The sequence below is a fragment of the Diplotaxodon limnothrissa genome, linkage group LG5 (assembly GCF_057381915.1).
Source record: "Diplotaxodon limnothrissa isolate DT_005_m linkage group LG5, D_limnothrissa_male_GT1.1, whole genome shotgun sequence".
Lineage (NCBI taxonomy): Eukaryota > Metazoa > Chordata > Actinopteri > Cichliformes > Cichlidae > Diplotaxodon > Diplotaxodon limnothrissa.
In genome coordinates this window covers 10232827-10248007 of record NC_140600.1, presented here as the reverse complement: position 1 = coordinate 10248007, position 15181 = coordinate 10232827, and the positions used below count along the sequence as shown (strand labels likewise).

The 15181-nt window shown below is 37.1% G+C and overlaps 1 protein-coding gene across 1 annotated transcript in view; it reads left to right on the top strand.

Moving 5' to 3' along the window:
- Window positions 1-242: 242 nt before the first annotated feature.
- mitfa (melanocyte inducing transcription factor a) overlaps window positions 243-15181 on the top strand; it is a 35091-nt gene continuing 20152 nt past the window's right edge. Inside the window, 1 exon segment of the mRNA XM_085353782.1 lies at window positions 243-363. Within this exon segment, the coding sequence (XP_085209908.1) occupies window positions 350-363 (14 nt within the window). The 5' untranslated portion in view covers window positions 243-349.

The following is a 15181-nucleotide window of genomic DNA, read 5'->3' as shown; positions in this document are numbered from 1 at the left end:
AGAATGATAAGATCTACTGAATTCTGTCATTTTATGCAGCCTCTGCATTCTTGATGTAAATGGGGTGCAAAACTGTTCACCATCACAGCTCTGAATGGAAAAAATGTTGCCTGATAACAGTACTATTGCAAAATTCCAAAATTGCTCATTCTCCTTCCCTAAATCAATATGTTCAATTAAATCACGGAAGTGGAGACATCTGTCACTCGTCTTTAGGCCAGCTCATGAGTGAGACAGCGTTGTGTCACTTCTTACATTTTAGAGCTCTTTAAAAAAAGAAAAGAAAAAGGAAAGGATCTAATTTCTCAATCTGAAGCAGTGGTAAAGGGTGAATCCTGGAGTCACTGTCATGAAAATAAAAAGGTAAGAAACGTCCTTGATTCTCTGTAAATATATCTTCTTTTATTTTCAGCTATTTAGCTATGTTTCCCTTAATATTATGTTTCACGTGCCCATTTTTTCTACATTTAACTGAAGCTTGTTTATCATTAACTAAATTGGAACTTCATACCAACAACTGGCAACACATCAGCTGTGTGTCTGTGCTGCACATGCATGTAAATCTTTTTCTTAAATGCCGATTGTAGAGAAATGGCTTGTGGTTATACAAAATCAAAAGGCAAAAGGTTTTTGGAGACTTTGAGATCTTAATTTCACAAACAACTCTGTGGGACTAATTTTGCTGTAGACATGATCCATTTATTTATATTTGTGATGCATCAGTTCATTATTGTTTAGTCAAATTTCCATGGTGGCACTAAATATGTGTTCAATCAATTTAGGAAACACAGGTGTGCAATTATAATAAGATAAATGATAATCTGCTAGGGCATGTTTATGCATATATGCAATTACAAGTCACATTTCTTAAAGGTTTAGTTATGACAGATAGTTGGTTCTGTATTTAAAAGTGACAAACACATGCAGATGTAAGGAACAAACTAACCACAATGGAGAAGCAAAACATGACTAATGGCATTTCTCTTTTTTTAAACCAGTTAAGCTTAAGTATTGTTACACAGTGGCCATATTCACTTTCTGGGATCATTATGACTGGTGAAAATATGTATAAAATGTGTCCTTAAAGTTTTATCAAAACTCTGCTGTTCCAAAACATGTTTAACAAAACATTTTCGGGGAGATTTATTTTAGCTGTTTTTCTGTCATCTTGTTCCATACTGCAATAAGGAGAACAACCCAAACACAACACACCTATAGAGTGAAGTCTGAAACATTTGCACCAAGAAGGAGGTCAGTCACTGTGGCAGAGGGGCAAGTAAAGCAAAACAGTCCAAAAAACTCAACTAGGAACATAAGGAAACTAAGTAAAATGCAAAAACTCATACCTGAGCAAGAAAATGGAAACAAAAACTTAGAAAAGTTTGATGTGGAACACTGAAAGACAATTTTCCAACAGTATATGGTGTAACAGTGTGAATAAAGCTAAAAGACGGAAGCAAACTAACCAACATTCAATAAAATCAGAGATTCCAAAATAAAGTAGGAACTAAACAGAAACCTCAAACTATGACACATGAATGCACATCACATGACTATCCATGTACACTGTGCATCAGCATGTTTTTGTAAATGGGAAGAAGATCGTTGTTTCCTTAATTATGACAAAACACGTAGGATATTGAGTGACTGATAAGATCCACTTGTGCATCTTATCAGTGGGTGAGAATGTGGGTGTCTACATGTTTGTTTCCAATAGTCTTTTTTTGGCCTGTCTACACTTAAACAATGTAAACAGTGTTTTAATATCCTCATCCTTTAGCATTTCATATCTTTGAAAAAAATACATTGTGGTTTGTCAGGGACTAAGCAGTAAAGCATAAAGGACACAGGTGGTTTTAATTCAAAAAATGGGTTTTATTGACCCAAAAATCTGAAAATATATTTAACAAAGCCAAAACTTAAACAGGCAGACCAATAAAAGAGGTCAACTCAATAAACTAAACTCAAGATAATAATTAACAAAACCTCAAACAAACATATGACAAACTGACCTGCTGAAATGACAAACTGACCTGCTGAAATGACACACAGGTGACCTTAAATACTGGTTTAGCTAAACCAAATGACACACACGGGGGAAACAAGATGGCTGCCATATAACCAACTAATACAAAACAATTAGACAAACATGAAACACCCCCCAGGCAATGAAGCATGTGGTGCAATCCAATTAAGCTGTCAGTGGTACTTCAGGTCTCCCAGCCCTTTGCCACACCTTTGCCAGACAGGAGGAGACAAACCCCCAGGTAACTCAAACAAAGAAAGATGTATTAATATAACATAAAACAGAACTTTGACCTTGTAAGGTTAATGTGTGCACACCATATAAACATTGGAAGGTGTGATGGAAAAATAAATACATTTAATAAAGAAACAATATTGAACAATAAGTAGAATATTTTAAAGTAGTGACTGTAAATTAAACTAAAGTGAATCAACGGGTGGTGAGGTGTGGAGCTTACCATGTGTGGCATGCCATCACATGGTTGTAGTTGTATTCATTGATGGATTAGTACATAGAACAGCAGCTGGAATAACAGCTGTTATAGCAGGAGAAAAATGAACGTGAGGACACAGGCCTGAGAAAACAAACTCGAGCTTCCATTTAAAATGGGAAAAAATACATTTAAGGAAAGACCATACTGTAACCTGCCTAGCATGTATGCTTTTTTTACAATTATATGTATCAGAATTTCAGACTACTTCTCGCTTAGTACTAGAGATGGCACGATACCACTTTTTTTTACGTCCAATACCGATATCATAAATTTGGATACCTGCTGATACTGATATATATCTAATATCCAGTATAGAGTATTTTATAATCAATAAAACCTTCTCTTTTTTTAAAATATCTTGCTGCATTTTGTATAAGTTCAAACTCAAGTTTAAAAAATAAAACTAAAGCTATTCTGGTATACCTGTATGCAAAAAATACAGTGTACCCAAAATATTTCATAGTTCAGCAAAACTGATCAATCTAATACTCCATCCTCCCTATTCTGGTATTTTAAAGAGTACTTAGTGGAAATATTAAGCAACCTAACTAATAGGGTTCCAACTCCCAGCAAAAAAAAAAAATAAAAATAGGGACACCCCCCCCCCCCCCGCCCGCTTCATAATGCTTAATTGACGTAATTGATTTTAATTTAATGCACGTGTAAAAAAAAAAAAAAAATGCACAGAAATCGATAATTTTTCTACAATGATTGAACATATTCACCATCTCTCTACAACAGAACTGCAGACTGCACAGATGGTATCTTCCCGAAGGAAAAAGTACTATAGCTTAGGGTATATTAGACTTAATAGTTACTATATACAGTAATGGATTTTGATACATTTTACATCAGATAAAAACTTTGGTTGTAAGATTCAGATAATTATTTATTAAAAGCTAGACATGACAATTTGAAAGAAAAGCATGGTTTTGTGCCCTCCCTTCCCCTGTTAATGCCCTACCTGCCCCCCCGGCAAAACTTTGCTAGACCTGCCCCTGCACAGTTACCAGCTGTCAGCTAAATAGAAAAGGATCCTGGTGTAGAAAGTAATATTAAATAAATTCTAACAACAGCTTAAACGTGCTACTGTTGTTTATCCGCTGGTTTCCTCTTTCTGGCGCAAAGTGGGCGCTAAACAAACAAGAGAGACGGGAGTCGCGACAGAAACGCTGATCAGCTGATCATTGATCAGTTTCATGATTGAAGTAGCAGCAGGAGGGGGAGAGAGAATGAGAGGCAGTCAATCCATATATCGGTTGTTAAGCTTAGCCTGGGAATGCTTTACAAAAATTCAGAGATGAACTTACACACTTGCTTTACTTCTCTGGGATAACGTTCTCGGAGATTAAGTGCTGGTTTGGAAGCACGTATTGAGGCTCCAAATGCTCAACCAGACCCCGTAGGGTGTACATTTTAGGACATCGTCAGGTCTCAGGAAAAAAGTCATCAGGTCTCAGGCAAAAAAATCGTCAGGTATCAGGAAAACAAGTCGTTGGGTCTCAGACAAAGAAATGTCAGGTCTCAGTTCTCAGGAAAAAAGTCGTCAGGTCTCAGAACACGAGCTATCAGACGGAGAGAAAATCTTCCTACAGGTGGCGCTGTTGTCATGTGCCAGCCGAATTGATTTCCAAATACGTCATCAACGTGTGACAGTGAAAGAACGAAAAGTCATAGACTATGTGCACGTTAGCATATGCTACTTCCCGTGCAGAAACTTTTTTTTTCTTTTTCTTAATTTTTTTCTTAATTTTTTTTTAATATGAACTTTATTTAGAACAATAACAATGACAATCTCAAAGAGACAAGCGACATATTAAATCAATCAGAACAGAATCACATCTCCTATACACCACAATGAAATCGACAGTAACTGAAAGTAAACATACATACATACACACACATATATATACATATATATGCATATACATATGCATACATACACATCCATATTCACACATCTACATAATAATAATATAAAAAGATGAATAACCAATACAAACATAAATAAGAATAAAAAAAAGAATGAAAAACAAGGAACAGAAATAAAGAAGACAAGGGGGATCGTAAAATCTCTAAAAGTGAGGTTCCATAAACAAGACTCATAACTTAAATAAGGGGCTAAGAAAAATCAAACTCTTCTAAAAATCTATGCAATTTGATTGCTTGGGGCTTATTTATTAGCTTAAGAGATTTACGGAACAGGGAGAGGTCGTTTTTAAGAGCAGGCCATGAAGGGGGGGATTTAGCATATCGGCATTTATGTATGTAATACTTTGTTATAATAATGAGATTGTTAATTAAAAACTCACTATTTTTGTCCTTAAGGATTACTCCAATTTGAATATTTTGAAAAGACCAAAAATCTATATATCCATACTGGGACAATATTAGGACATGGAGAGATTTCCATAAATTCTGGATTGTCACACATCCATAGAACATGTGCTCTGTTGTTTCCGAAATTATTTTACAAATATAACAGTTGTCTAACACAAATTTAAATCTTTCTCTCATAAATTCATTGGAGGGGTAAATATTTTTTGTAGTTCTAAAATGGACTTCTTTAAATTTGGGGGGAATTGGAAATGTTAAATATTTGGTTCTGATCAACGAGATCTCAGATTTGTTATAATCTTTAAAGACGAGTGAATGTTTTGTCCTACCTGGATATAAGGTGTTAACCAAATACCTCCTCAAAAACTGATTATTGCATTTTCCATTAACCAATTCAAGACCATCTAGTTTAACTTTATGCAAATTTGGAGTCTGTATATTTGAAAAATTGTTCTTTACCGTATTTACAAGGACTGTTGGGATATTCTGTGAAACCTTTTTATAGAGCTCAAACGAGCAACTCATGTCATATTTCTCATTAAGCCTGTTTAATTCAAGTATATCTCCATTTTCATCCATTATATGTGTCACAGACCAAATTTGTTTTGTCATCCATTCTTCCACAAACATAGATTTCCCCCGATTCAATATCACCCTATTATTCCACAATGGAACATTGTGGGGACTAAAGTTATGTTTAAACATTAATTTCCAATTTAACAAAACTTGTTGATGAAATTTGGAAAGTTTTATGGGTAGTTTAGAAATTTCAAAATCACATACTAAAAGGAATTGGATCCCCCCAACTTTGTTGAAAATAAGAGATGGTATCAAGAACCAGATCTCATTATCATTTTTCAAGAAAGATCGTAGCCAATTAATCTTTAAAATGCCATTCATTATTTCAAAATCGATTGCTTTTAAACCCCCCTCTTCATAATCTTTTATCAAGTCCCTGTTACTAACATAATGATGTTTATTTTTCCATATGAAATTAAAATTCACCTTATTGATGTCTTTTATAATTCTTGGTGGGATGGCTAGGGAATAAGCTGGATAGATTAATCTGGACAAAGATTCAACCTTGGTCAACATTATCCTGCCGAACAACGTTAAATCTCTCTGTAGCCAATGGTTCAGAGTTTTTTTGCATTTGTCAATTGTATTCTGAATATTCTTTTCTTCACTATCAGCCATGCATTTAGTTATCCAGATTCCAAGATATTTGATTTCATTTTTGACAGGTATATCATACAAAGAAGAGTGAGAACAATTGTGGATACTCATGAGTTCACATTTGTCCAGGTTCAGGCGTAGTCCAGAAGCATCAGAAAAGATCTTTATTGTATCTAAGGCCAATGGAATTTGTTCTTTATTTTTTAGAAAGACTGTTGTATCATCGGCAAGCTGACTTATTATTAATTTGTGATTATTTATGTCTAATCCTTTGATGTTTGAGTTTATGACAGTAATAGCAAGTAATTCAGTGGCTACAATGAATAAAAGAGGTGAGATGCTGCAGCCCTGCCTGATACCTCTCTCCACCCTGAACCTGGGACATGTGCCTTCTGAAAGAGAAACACAACTATTAATATCAGTGTATAACATAGTGATCATATCCAGAAATGCATCACCAAACCCAAAATGTTTAAATGTCTTAATAATAAAAGTGTGTTCAATAGAATCAAATGCTTTATGGAAGTCCAAGAACAACATAAAACCATCATCCTTAATTAGGTAATTGTAATCGATGAGGTCCAAAACCAAGCGGATATTATTTTGGATCAACCGTCCTTTGAGAAATCCTGATTGTGTTGGGCTAATTATTTCAGAAATACCTGTTTTTAGTCTTGTTGCTAAAACTTTTGTAAAAACTTTGTAGTCTGTATTTAAAAGTGTTATAGGTCTTAGATTACTTAGTTTTTTCTTATCTTTCCCCGGTTTTGGAATTAATTTTATAACTCCCTGTTTCATTGTTGTCATAAGCTTCTTTTGATTTATACATTCATTTATCGCACTGAATAATAGTAATTTTAGGTCTTCCCAAAAGTGCTTATAGAAATTAGTTGTTATACCATCTGGTCCCGGTGAGCGATCAGATGCCATGCTCTTAATAGCAAAATCAAATTCTTCTATAGTTAGGTCTTCATCACAAATTTCTCTAAAATTATCATCAATTACTGGAATCCAATTACTGATTTTGTCAAAGAAGGAGGTGACATTTTGTTCTGAGTATGAAGACTTATAAAGGTTACTGTAAAAAGTAAATACTTCATTTGAAATGCGTTTAGGGTCTGTACATTCCTCTCCGTCGATTATTAGGTTACATATTGAGTTATATTCTTGTCTACGTTTTTCTAGATTGCAAAAATAGGCAGTGTTCTTTTCACCCTCTTCTATCCACTTGGCTTTGGATCGCAAATAAGCAGCCTTGGCTCTATAAAGGTACATTTCGTCCAATTTAGATTGTAAATTATTAATTTTTCCTTTTTCTTCCTCAGTCCAATTCAATTTGCCATACAGATTCATAAGTTCTTTTACTACATTTGATTCCTCTTCTTTTCTTTGTCTGTTTAACTTTTTACCGAATGCAATTGAGGTTTTTCTGATTCTAAATTTAAGATATTCCCATTTGAGTATCGGTGTATTGATGGCTTCATCATTCTGAATATCTAAAATTAATTTTTTAATAGAATTACAATACTCCTCATTTCTCAGCATCTGACAATTAAATTTCCAATAATCCTTAAATGTGTCGTTTTGGTCTTTGCTTTGTAGTCTCAGAATAATGGCGCAATGGTCACTTAAGGGACTGTTAGAGATGACTGTTTCCTTAACATATTGTAAAATTGAGTTGGATACCAACCAATAATCAATACGTGACCTGCTTTGACCATTAGGTTTGTGCCAGGTGAATTGTTTTACATCTTCGTTTAACACTCTCCATACATCTATTAATTTAGTATCATTAGCGAATTTTTCAAATATTGGGTTTTTATGCTCTCTTGAAAACTTTGAAGGCCATCTATCCAACCATTCATCAGGAGTCACATTGAAATCACCTCCAACTACTATATAATCAGTAGGGAATTTGGTATAAAGTTCCTTTATAACTGTAGAAATTTGATGCAGCAGGTTCTTATTCTCTTGATCATTGTTGTATCCATAAACATTAACCAAAATAATCAGAGTATTATCAATATTTAACACACAGGCAACCCAATGTCCATTTTTGTCTGCCATGTTGCACAAAAACCTACCAGGACATCTGTTGAAACAAATAGCAACCCCAGCCGACCTGTTTGTACCATGACTACTGGTGGTGGTCAGAGGGCCCGGTGGCGCCAGTGTCCGGCAGCCTCGCCTCTGTCAGTGCGCCCCAGGGTGGCTGTGGCTACAATGTAGCTTGCCATCACCAGTGTGTGAATGTGTGTGTGAATGGGTGGATGACTGGATATGTAAAGCGCTTTGGGGTCCTTAGGGACTAGTAAAGCGCTATATAAATACAGGCCATTTACCATTTACCATGACTAAAAAAAATTTTATCTCCCCATTGTTGTGACCAAAATTTCACATCAGATTCCTCAGAATGAGTTTCCTGGAGAAAAAAACAATTTGCCTGTTGCCCCTTGCAGAACAGAAAAACAGCTTTGCGCTTAATTGAGTCTTTAAGTCCCCTTGTGTTAAAGGAAAAAAAGAAATATTAGTTTTTAATTGGAACACGGAACACATGAACAGCTTTAAAGAGGAAGTTTAGGAGATGGAGTAGGAAAATCTTGAGGTAAAAGTCCCATCATCCGAAATGTTCCACTGTATATTCCTTTCGTAGTCAGATGTCAGCCCGTACCTGGAGTCTCTACCCTGATACGTTTGCCTTCTATGAAACCAAAAGGACCCCTGAAGCCTGCAGCCTTGCCTTCCTTCCGTGCCTGGTCGATTTTTGGCCACAACGCTTGTCTGGATCTCCAGTCCTCTGGGGTCAGGTCTTCAGCAAAGCGGATGCCTTCTTCTTTGCACACGGGAGAAGCCTTTGTTCGCCTCCAGATGTCATCTCTCACGGCACGTCTCACAAACAGAATAATGATTTGTCGATGCTTATTCTCCACCGCTCTTCCCACTCTGTGGACAACATCAACTGCTTCTTCCATCTTCATCTTTATCTTTAGGTCCGGAGCAATCCTTCCTAGAAGTTCCACCACTTCTTCTCTGATATTTTCATTTGTTTTCTCCTTTTTCCCTTTGATACGAAGACACCATCTTCTTTTGTATCTTTCCTGGCTCAATACACGATCCTTAATATCGTCATTATCTTTTTTGATTGATTCCATCTCTTTTTCCAGGTGTTTTATTTTCTTTTTGCATTCTTGCAGCTCCTCTGAATTAAATTGCACCGATTTAGCGATGGAAGCCAGCATGGCGCTATGTTGTTGAATTTGTTTGCTAACTTCGTCCATGCGGTCATCAACACGTTTTCCAAGACTCTCAATAGCTTTCAGTATAGTGTCAGTGGATGTGTTGGAGTCATTATCACTAGCCGTACCTTTTGCTTTTTTCTCCATATGTGGTTTCTCAGGAGTATTATCAGGGGTTGTTAACAGTCTGTCCCTCTTGTTGCTGCTGGAATTAGCAGTTTCCATCGGAGCTGGGTAGTCATGCTCGCTGTTTCTCTGGGTTGTAAAAGGGAGGTTTTTCACTGCCGGAGGTTTCGTGTTGTTGGTTTTCTTCATGTTCGGGCTGAAACGTCGTCAATATAGCTCAAAGGAGTGGATTTTATAACTTCAAGATTAAAACATCGGGACTTTAGTGAGGAGTTCAGATGGATGCGACTGCTCAGTCCGCCATCTTGCCCGTCCCCTCCCGTGCGGAAACTCCTGTGGGGAGCTTTGTTTCCTGTGTCCTATTCGCGCCCTGTTTACGGTCCAAAACAAGTTAAGCAAATGAATGAATCAAGCGGCGATTTACATTTCTATAGATGTCTTGGGCATTTACCTAATATATGTGTAAATGATGTTCATTGACTTGACAATATTTTCCCCCCGCGCCTCAGAGCAAAAGAAAAAAGGGATTCAAATTTTATATTTCTCAGTATCTGTAAACAGCAGTCCCTCATTTATCGCGGGTGTTATGTTCTAAAAATAACCAGCGATAGGTGAAATCAAGTAGCCAATTTTATTTTTTGACGCTGAAAAACGTTTCGTGGACATCGTGGACATACAGTACTGCACTTCAGAGTCACACTGCAGCGATTCTGTACTGTACAGGAGAGACGTCACGGAGGAGATCGTCTGCAGCGATCAGGACGCAGGACAATGTGACGTAAAAAAAAAAAGCATGCAAACTTGCACTAAAAAATCTGCGAAACAGCGAGGTGAAAGGTGAACCGCGTTATAGCGAGGGACCACTGTAATTTTGAAGGTAAGTCACAACATACCCTTCGTAAATACTAAAGTATAGAAACCCTTACCAGCAATCATTCATTTTTTGTGTGGCTTTTTTTTCACGGTTTGTTAACATGCTGTGTGGGTGTGTGCTTGACTAGCTGATCTCGACATAATGGGGGAAACATCTGGTTTGACTATTCTTCACCTGCAGTGTGAATGCTGAACATTTGCCTGTTTAAATCATAAGACCAGTCACTATACAGAGATGTGCTTCTGAATGTGGACGATGTGTCTTCTGCTGCAGTAATGCAGTTCTGCTTGTGTTGAGTGATGTAAACAACTGATCGATCTAAACTCTTTAAACGTCAAAATTGATCATTAGATTTTTTATGACACAACAGTGGTGAGTGTTCCCACCTTCTGCTCTTTGTAACTTAACGCAATCTTTCCGTTTTTGAGTTTTAGACCTGATTTTGGAGTATATCTTCGCAGTAGCGATTGACTGCAAAGTAAAGCAACCCTACATCCGGTCTCAAACCAAGAAGTTAGCATTTTCTTGTGCACAGGGTCTATTGACCTCACCGGAATTCTACCACAGTTCATGCTCCTAACGACACAACGTAAGTTTAATTTGCTCTCCCTTTTGTCCATACTTGTTGGACAGTTGTGTTATATTAAGTTGCGGTTAGGTTGTGAAAGTTACATAACGCATATCAGAGAAGGAAAGCTAATTTTGTACGATAAAATAAGTCAGCACTATTTTTGTCTGACTAATTCCTTCTAGCTAGCGACAGTGGTGTTGAAACGCGATCTAAATTTAAACTGGTTAGTAATTGTTTTATATACGTTTCAGCGAATGGACAAGCTGAAAGCTTACGAGGAGCCTGCATCCTTTCTGTCGCTGTTTTCTTTATTTCTCTTTTTCTGTTGCTACTGTCAAGATATTTTGTGATCCCGATATGTTGTTTTTTGTTGTTGTTTATAGATTTGCTGGAATATGTCATCTGACGAAGATGAAAGGAGTATCCGACTTTGGCTGGTTTCTATGACTCTTCCAAAAATACTTTTTTTAATCAAGCATTAAAAATAAATGACAAAAGTACAACTTATTTAGTAACTACTGTTCACCTCTTTCATACATACACCTCTGTATGTATTATTGTAGGTTCTACCTTACAATATAAAGCGCCTTGAGGTGACTGTTGTTGTGATTTGGTGCTATATAAATAAAATTGAATTGAATATCAAAGAAGTGTATTTTTTTGCTACACTCCTCCTCTTCCTCACACACTGCTGAGTTTGTCCTGGTGGATGATCAGGGCTGCAAAGCCTCACAGATGATGTGCAGCAGTGGGTCCCTCAGTCTGTCCTCACTCTGGACACTTGCAGTTGTCACACATGGAAATCAAATGTGTGATAAGCTGCAGGATTCAAACACAAGTGTAACTTATTAATACATGTTCATACCTTTATTACACAATCAGAGAGAAAGAAAAAGAGAGAGTGTGCAGGACAGACAGGTGACAGTCTCAGGTGTACACACTGCTACAAAACGGCACCAGAGAAGGAGGATTTAAACAAGAAGAGTTCCCAGATGGTACAGTGGACACATGTGTGACTCCTGTGATTAAAGCATCTTTCTTTCAGCTTAACGAGTGAACCGTCAGCTCGTTCAAACACACGTTAAAGTCCGTTTGGCTCGACACCACCGGACAGAGGCAGCAATATAACATAGCTAACATTAACAGTGCAGTGAATCCTGCTTGTGCCGTGATATTCAGGACTGCAAACCGAGCAGCATCACTGACTTTCAGCTTGTGTTTGTGGATATATGACTGAACTTAATTATCCATAAAATCATCACATTCTCTGTCAGATTAAGGACAACTATTGAACTGCATATATTTTACAGTAAAGGCTTTAAAATCAAGTTAGTACAAACATCGCTAATATTTGTAACTTTGCCGACATGTGGCCAACAGTAATGTTTCAGTGTTCTTCGTTATTAAACATTTGCACATAAATAAGTGACATAATATTCAGTACTTACTTTTGAAAGTTTAGTCTTCGGTCGCCCCGCTTTTGCCGTCTGCCGTATTTCTCGGCAAAATTATCCACATCCATATGAATTGTGGGACATACGGGACCCCTAACCCCACTTCGAATTGTGACAGCCATAGTCGCGTGGCGGTGATGTAATAGGTCTCAAAATGCGTACTCCAAGCATGCGGTCTCTTAATTGGGACACAGCCGTTGTGTCGTTCGGAGCATGAACTGTGGTAGAATTCCGGTGAGGTCAATGACCTTATGTTCTTCCACTGTCACACACGTTGATGACGTATTTGGAAATCAATTCGTCTGGCACATGACAACAGCGCCACCTGCAGGAAGATTTTCTCTCTGTCTGATAGCTCGTGTTCTGAGACCTGACAACTTTTTTCCTGAGAACTGAGACCTGATGTTTTTTTTTGTCTGATACCTGACGACTTTTTTCCTGAGAACTGAGACCTGACATTTTTTTTGTCTGATACCTGACTTTTTTCCCGAGAACTGAGACCTGACATTTTTTTGTCTGAGAACTGAGACCTGACATTTTTTTTGTCTGATACCTGACGACTTTTTTCCTGAGAACTGAGACCTGACATTTTTTTTTGTCTGATACCTGACGACTTTTTTCCTGAGAACTGAGACCTGACATTTTTTTTGTCTGAGACCTGACTTTTTTTTTTGTCTGAGACCTGACTTTTTTTTTTGTCTGAGACCTGACTTTTTTTTTTGTCTGAGACCTGACATTTTTTTGTCTGAGACCTGACATTTTTTTTTGTCTGAGACCTGACATTTTTTTGTCTGATACCTGACTTTTTCCCCGAGAACTGAGACCTGACATTTTTTTCCTGAGACCTGACATTTTTTTCCTGAGACCTGACATTTTTTTTCCTGAGACCTGACATTTTTTTGTCTGATACCTGACAACTTTTTTCCTGAGAACTGAGACCTGACATTTTTTTAGCCACTTTTACTTACTTACTGTTACTGTCTATTGCAAAAGCATGTGATTTTTTTCTCATTTCTTTTGTTGTATCTATGGAAAAAGCCAAAGATAACACAGTTTAACAGACAGATATAAAATTGTACTTGCACCAGCAAGATGATTCCCAAAGAAGCTGAAAACTTGGCATCTTACAACGTGTGTCCTTAAAACATTTGAGGAAACTAGGCGAGGCCTTGAAATATCTACAGCAGATGAAGAGTATCTGAGAATCAGGTCCTTCAGAAAATGGAAAAAAAATCCAGCAAATTCCTGACACAAATATATCAGGCCGTTCAGTTGATCCATCCATTTTCTGAAGCAGGAGTTTCATCAGAAATGGTCTCTTGAGAAGGGCTGCTCACAAAGGTAGCCATATTTACATATTTAAAGTCATTGGCAAGAGGTCTTATAGAGCGGTGAATCCAACGGAGGAGGCCAGGAAAGACGTACAACAGTGGGTGTCTAAAGCCATCTGTGAAACATGGTGGAGGCTCTGTTTCACAGATGGAGATTTTTCAAAATTGATGGAATTATGAGCTCAGAAACTCACATTTTGATCCACCATATAACATCATCTGGAAACAGTCTGATTGGGACTGGCTTTGTTCTTCAGAGATAACAATGATCACAAACATGCTGCCAAAAAAGTCAAAGCATAGGTGAATAAAAAACATGCAATGAAGTCATCAAACTGCCTCCCCAGAGCCTGCACCCCAACATTATGTAGTGTAGGCTCATCTTGATAGAGACCAGAACAAAAGGCAGCCAACATCCAAAGAAGAGCTTTGTATATCCTTCAAGAAGACTTTCCCATTTTCCAAACAAAATATAAAGAAATTAAATGTATACCTCACTATTTTACACTTTAAAACAATAGCTCATGAGCATAATATGGATATAAAATCTGTGCGTATAAAAATATTTCACTTTGCGTGTTTGCTTTTTTTGACTCATAAGTACATATGTCCTAAACCCTGACAGGGTAAATCATTTTTTTGTCTGTAGTGAACAGTGTTTTAAGGACAAAGTTGGATTGTTTCGCAGTAACTCAGCTTCTTGTGAAATTAGAAAAATAATCCAAATTATTTCGATTTTTAATTGATTTTTTTATTGATATTTTCAGCAAGGCAACAATGAGAATACAGCCAGTCTCACTGAACCTTAACAAATGAACTGCAGACTAAATTAAGCATGACTCAGCTTTTTAAAATATGGTTATAACACAAGTATGATTTAAACCATAGCAAGTGCATGAAAACTGCTGTCTTCTAAAAGGCCAAATGGAAGGTATTTTTCTGTGGAAAATCAATATCCGACACACAAACACTGAACATTATAAAACGACTTAATGAACTGGAACTTATTTTTCATAAGCAAGACCCCAAAGAATCACTTTTAATGAAACAAGATATAAATTTCTGTGAAATAGGTTGCATAAAAAAGAAAAAACAAGAGTTTCTTCTGAAGCTCTTTCACTGGTGATGTAAAAGCAATAGCTGTCGACCAGAGGCTAGATTTGACATGCCAGGCTAATTAGTGCGATTATCACACAGCTGCGCAGGCTGAGAGGATTTGAAGTGGTTTTATCAAAAGGATCATTTTCTGAGGGAATGCCTCATCCTGACAGCGTGTGCAATGCCAGACCCAGTTCAGTTTGGGATGTGCAGCTGCTGTCTGCTGAAATATGTACATGGATTCGAATGGATGAACTCTCAGTGGACAGACTGAGATTTTGCACATGAGTAAATCTGCGATGCTTATTAAAGGTTTTCCAAAGGCCTAAGGCACTGCCTCACACCTCAAAGCTGATTGGTTATTTGGAGTCTGACAGTTCATAGTCAGCATTAGATTTCCTTGAAATCATTGTCAGACTTGGCAGAGTTTAGATAGAAACCCAAGCAGACCCAGTGATA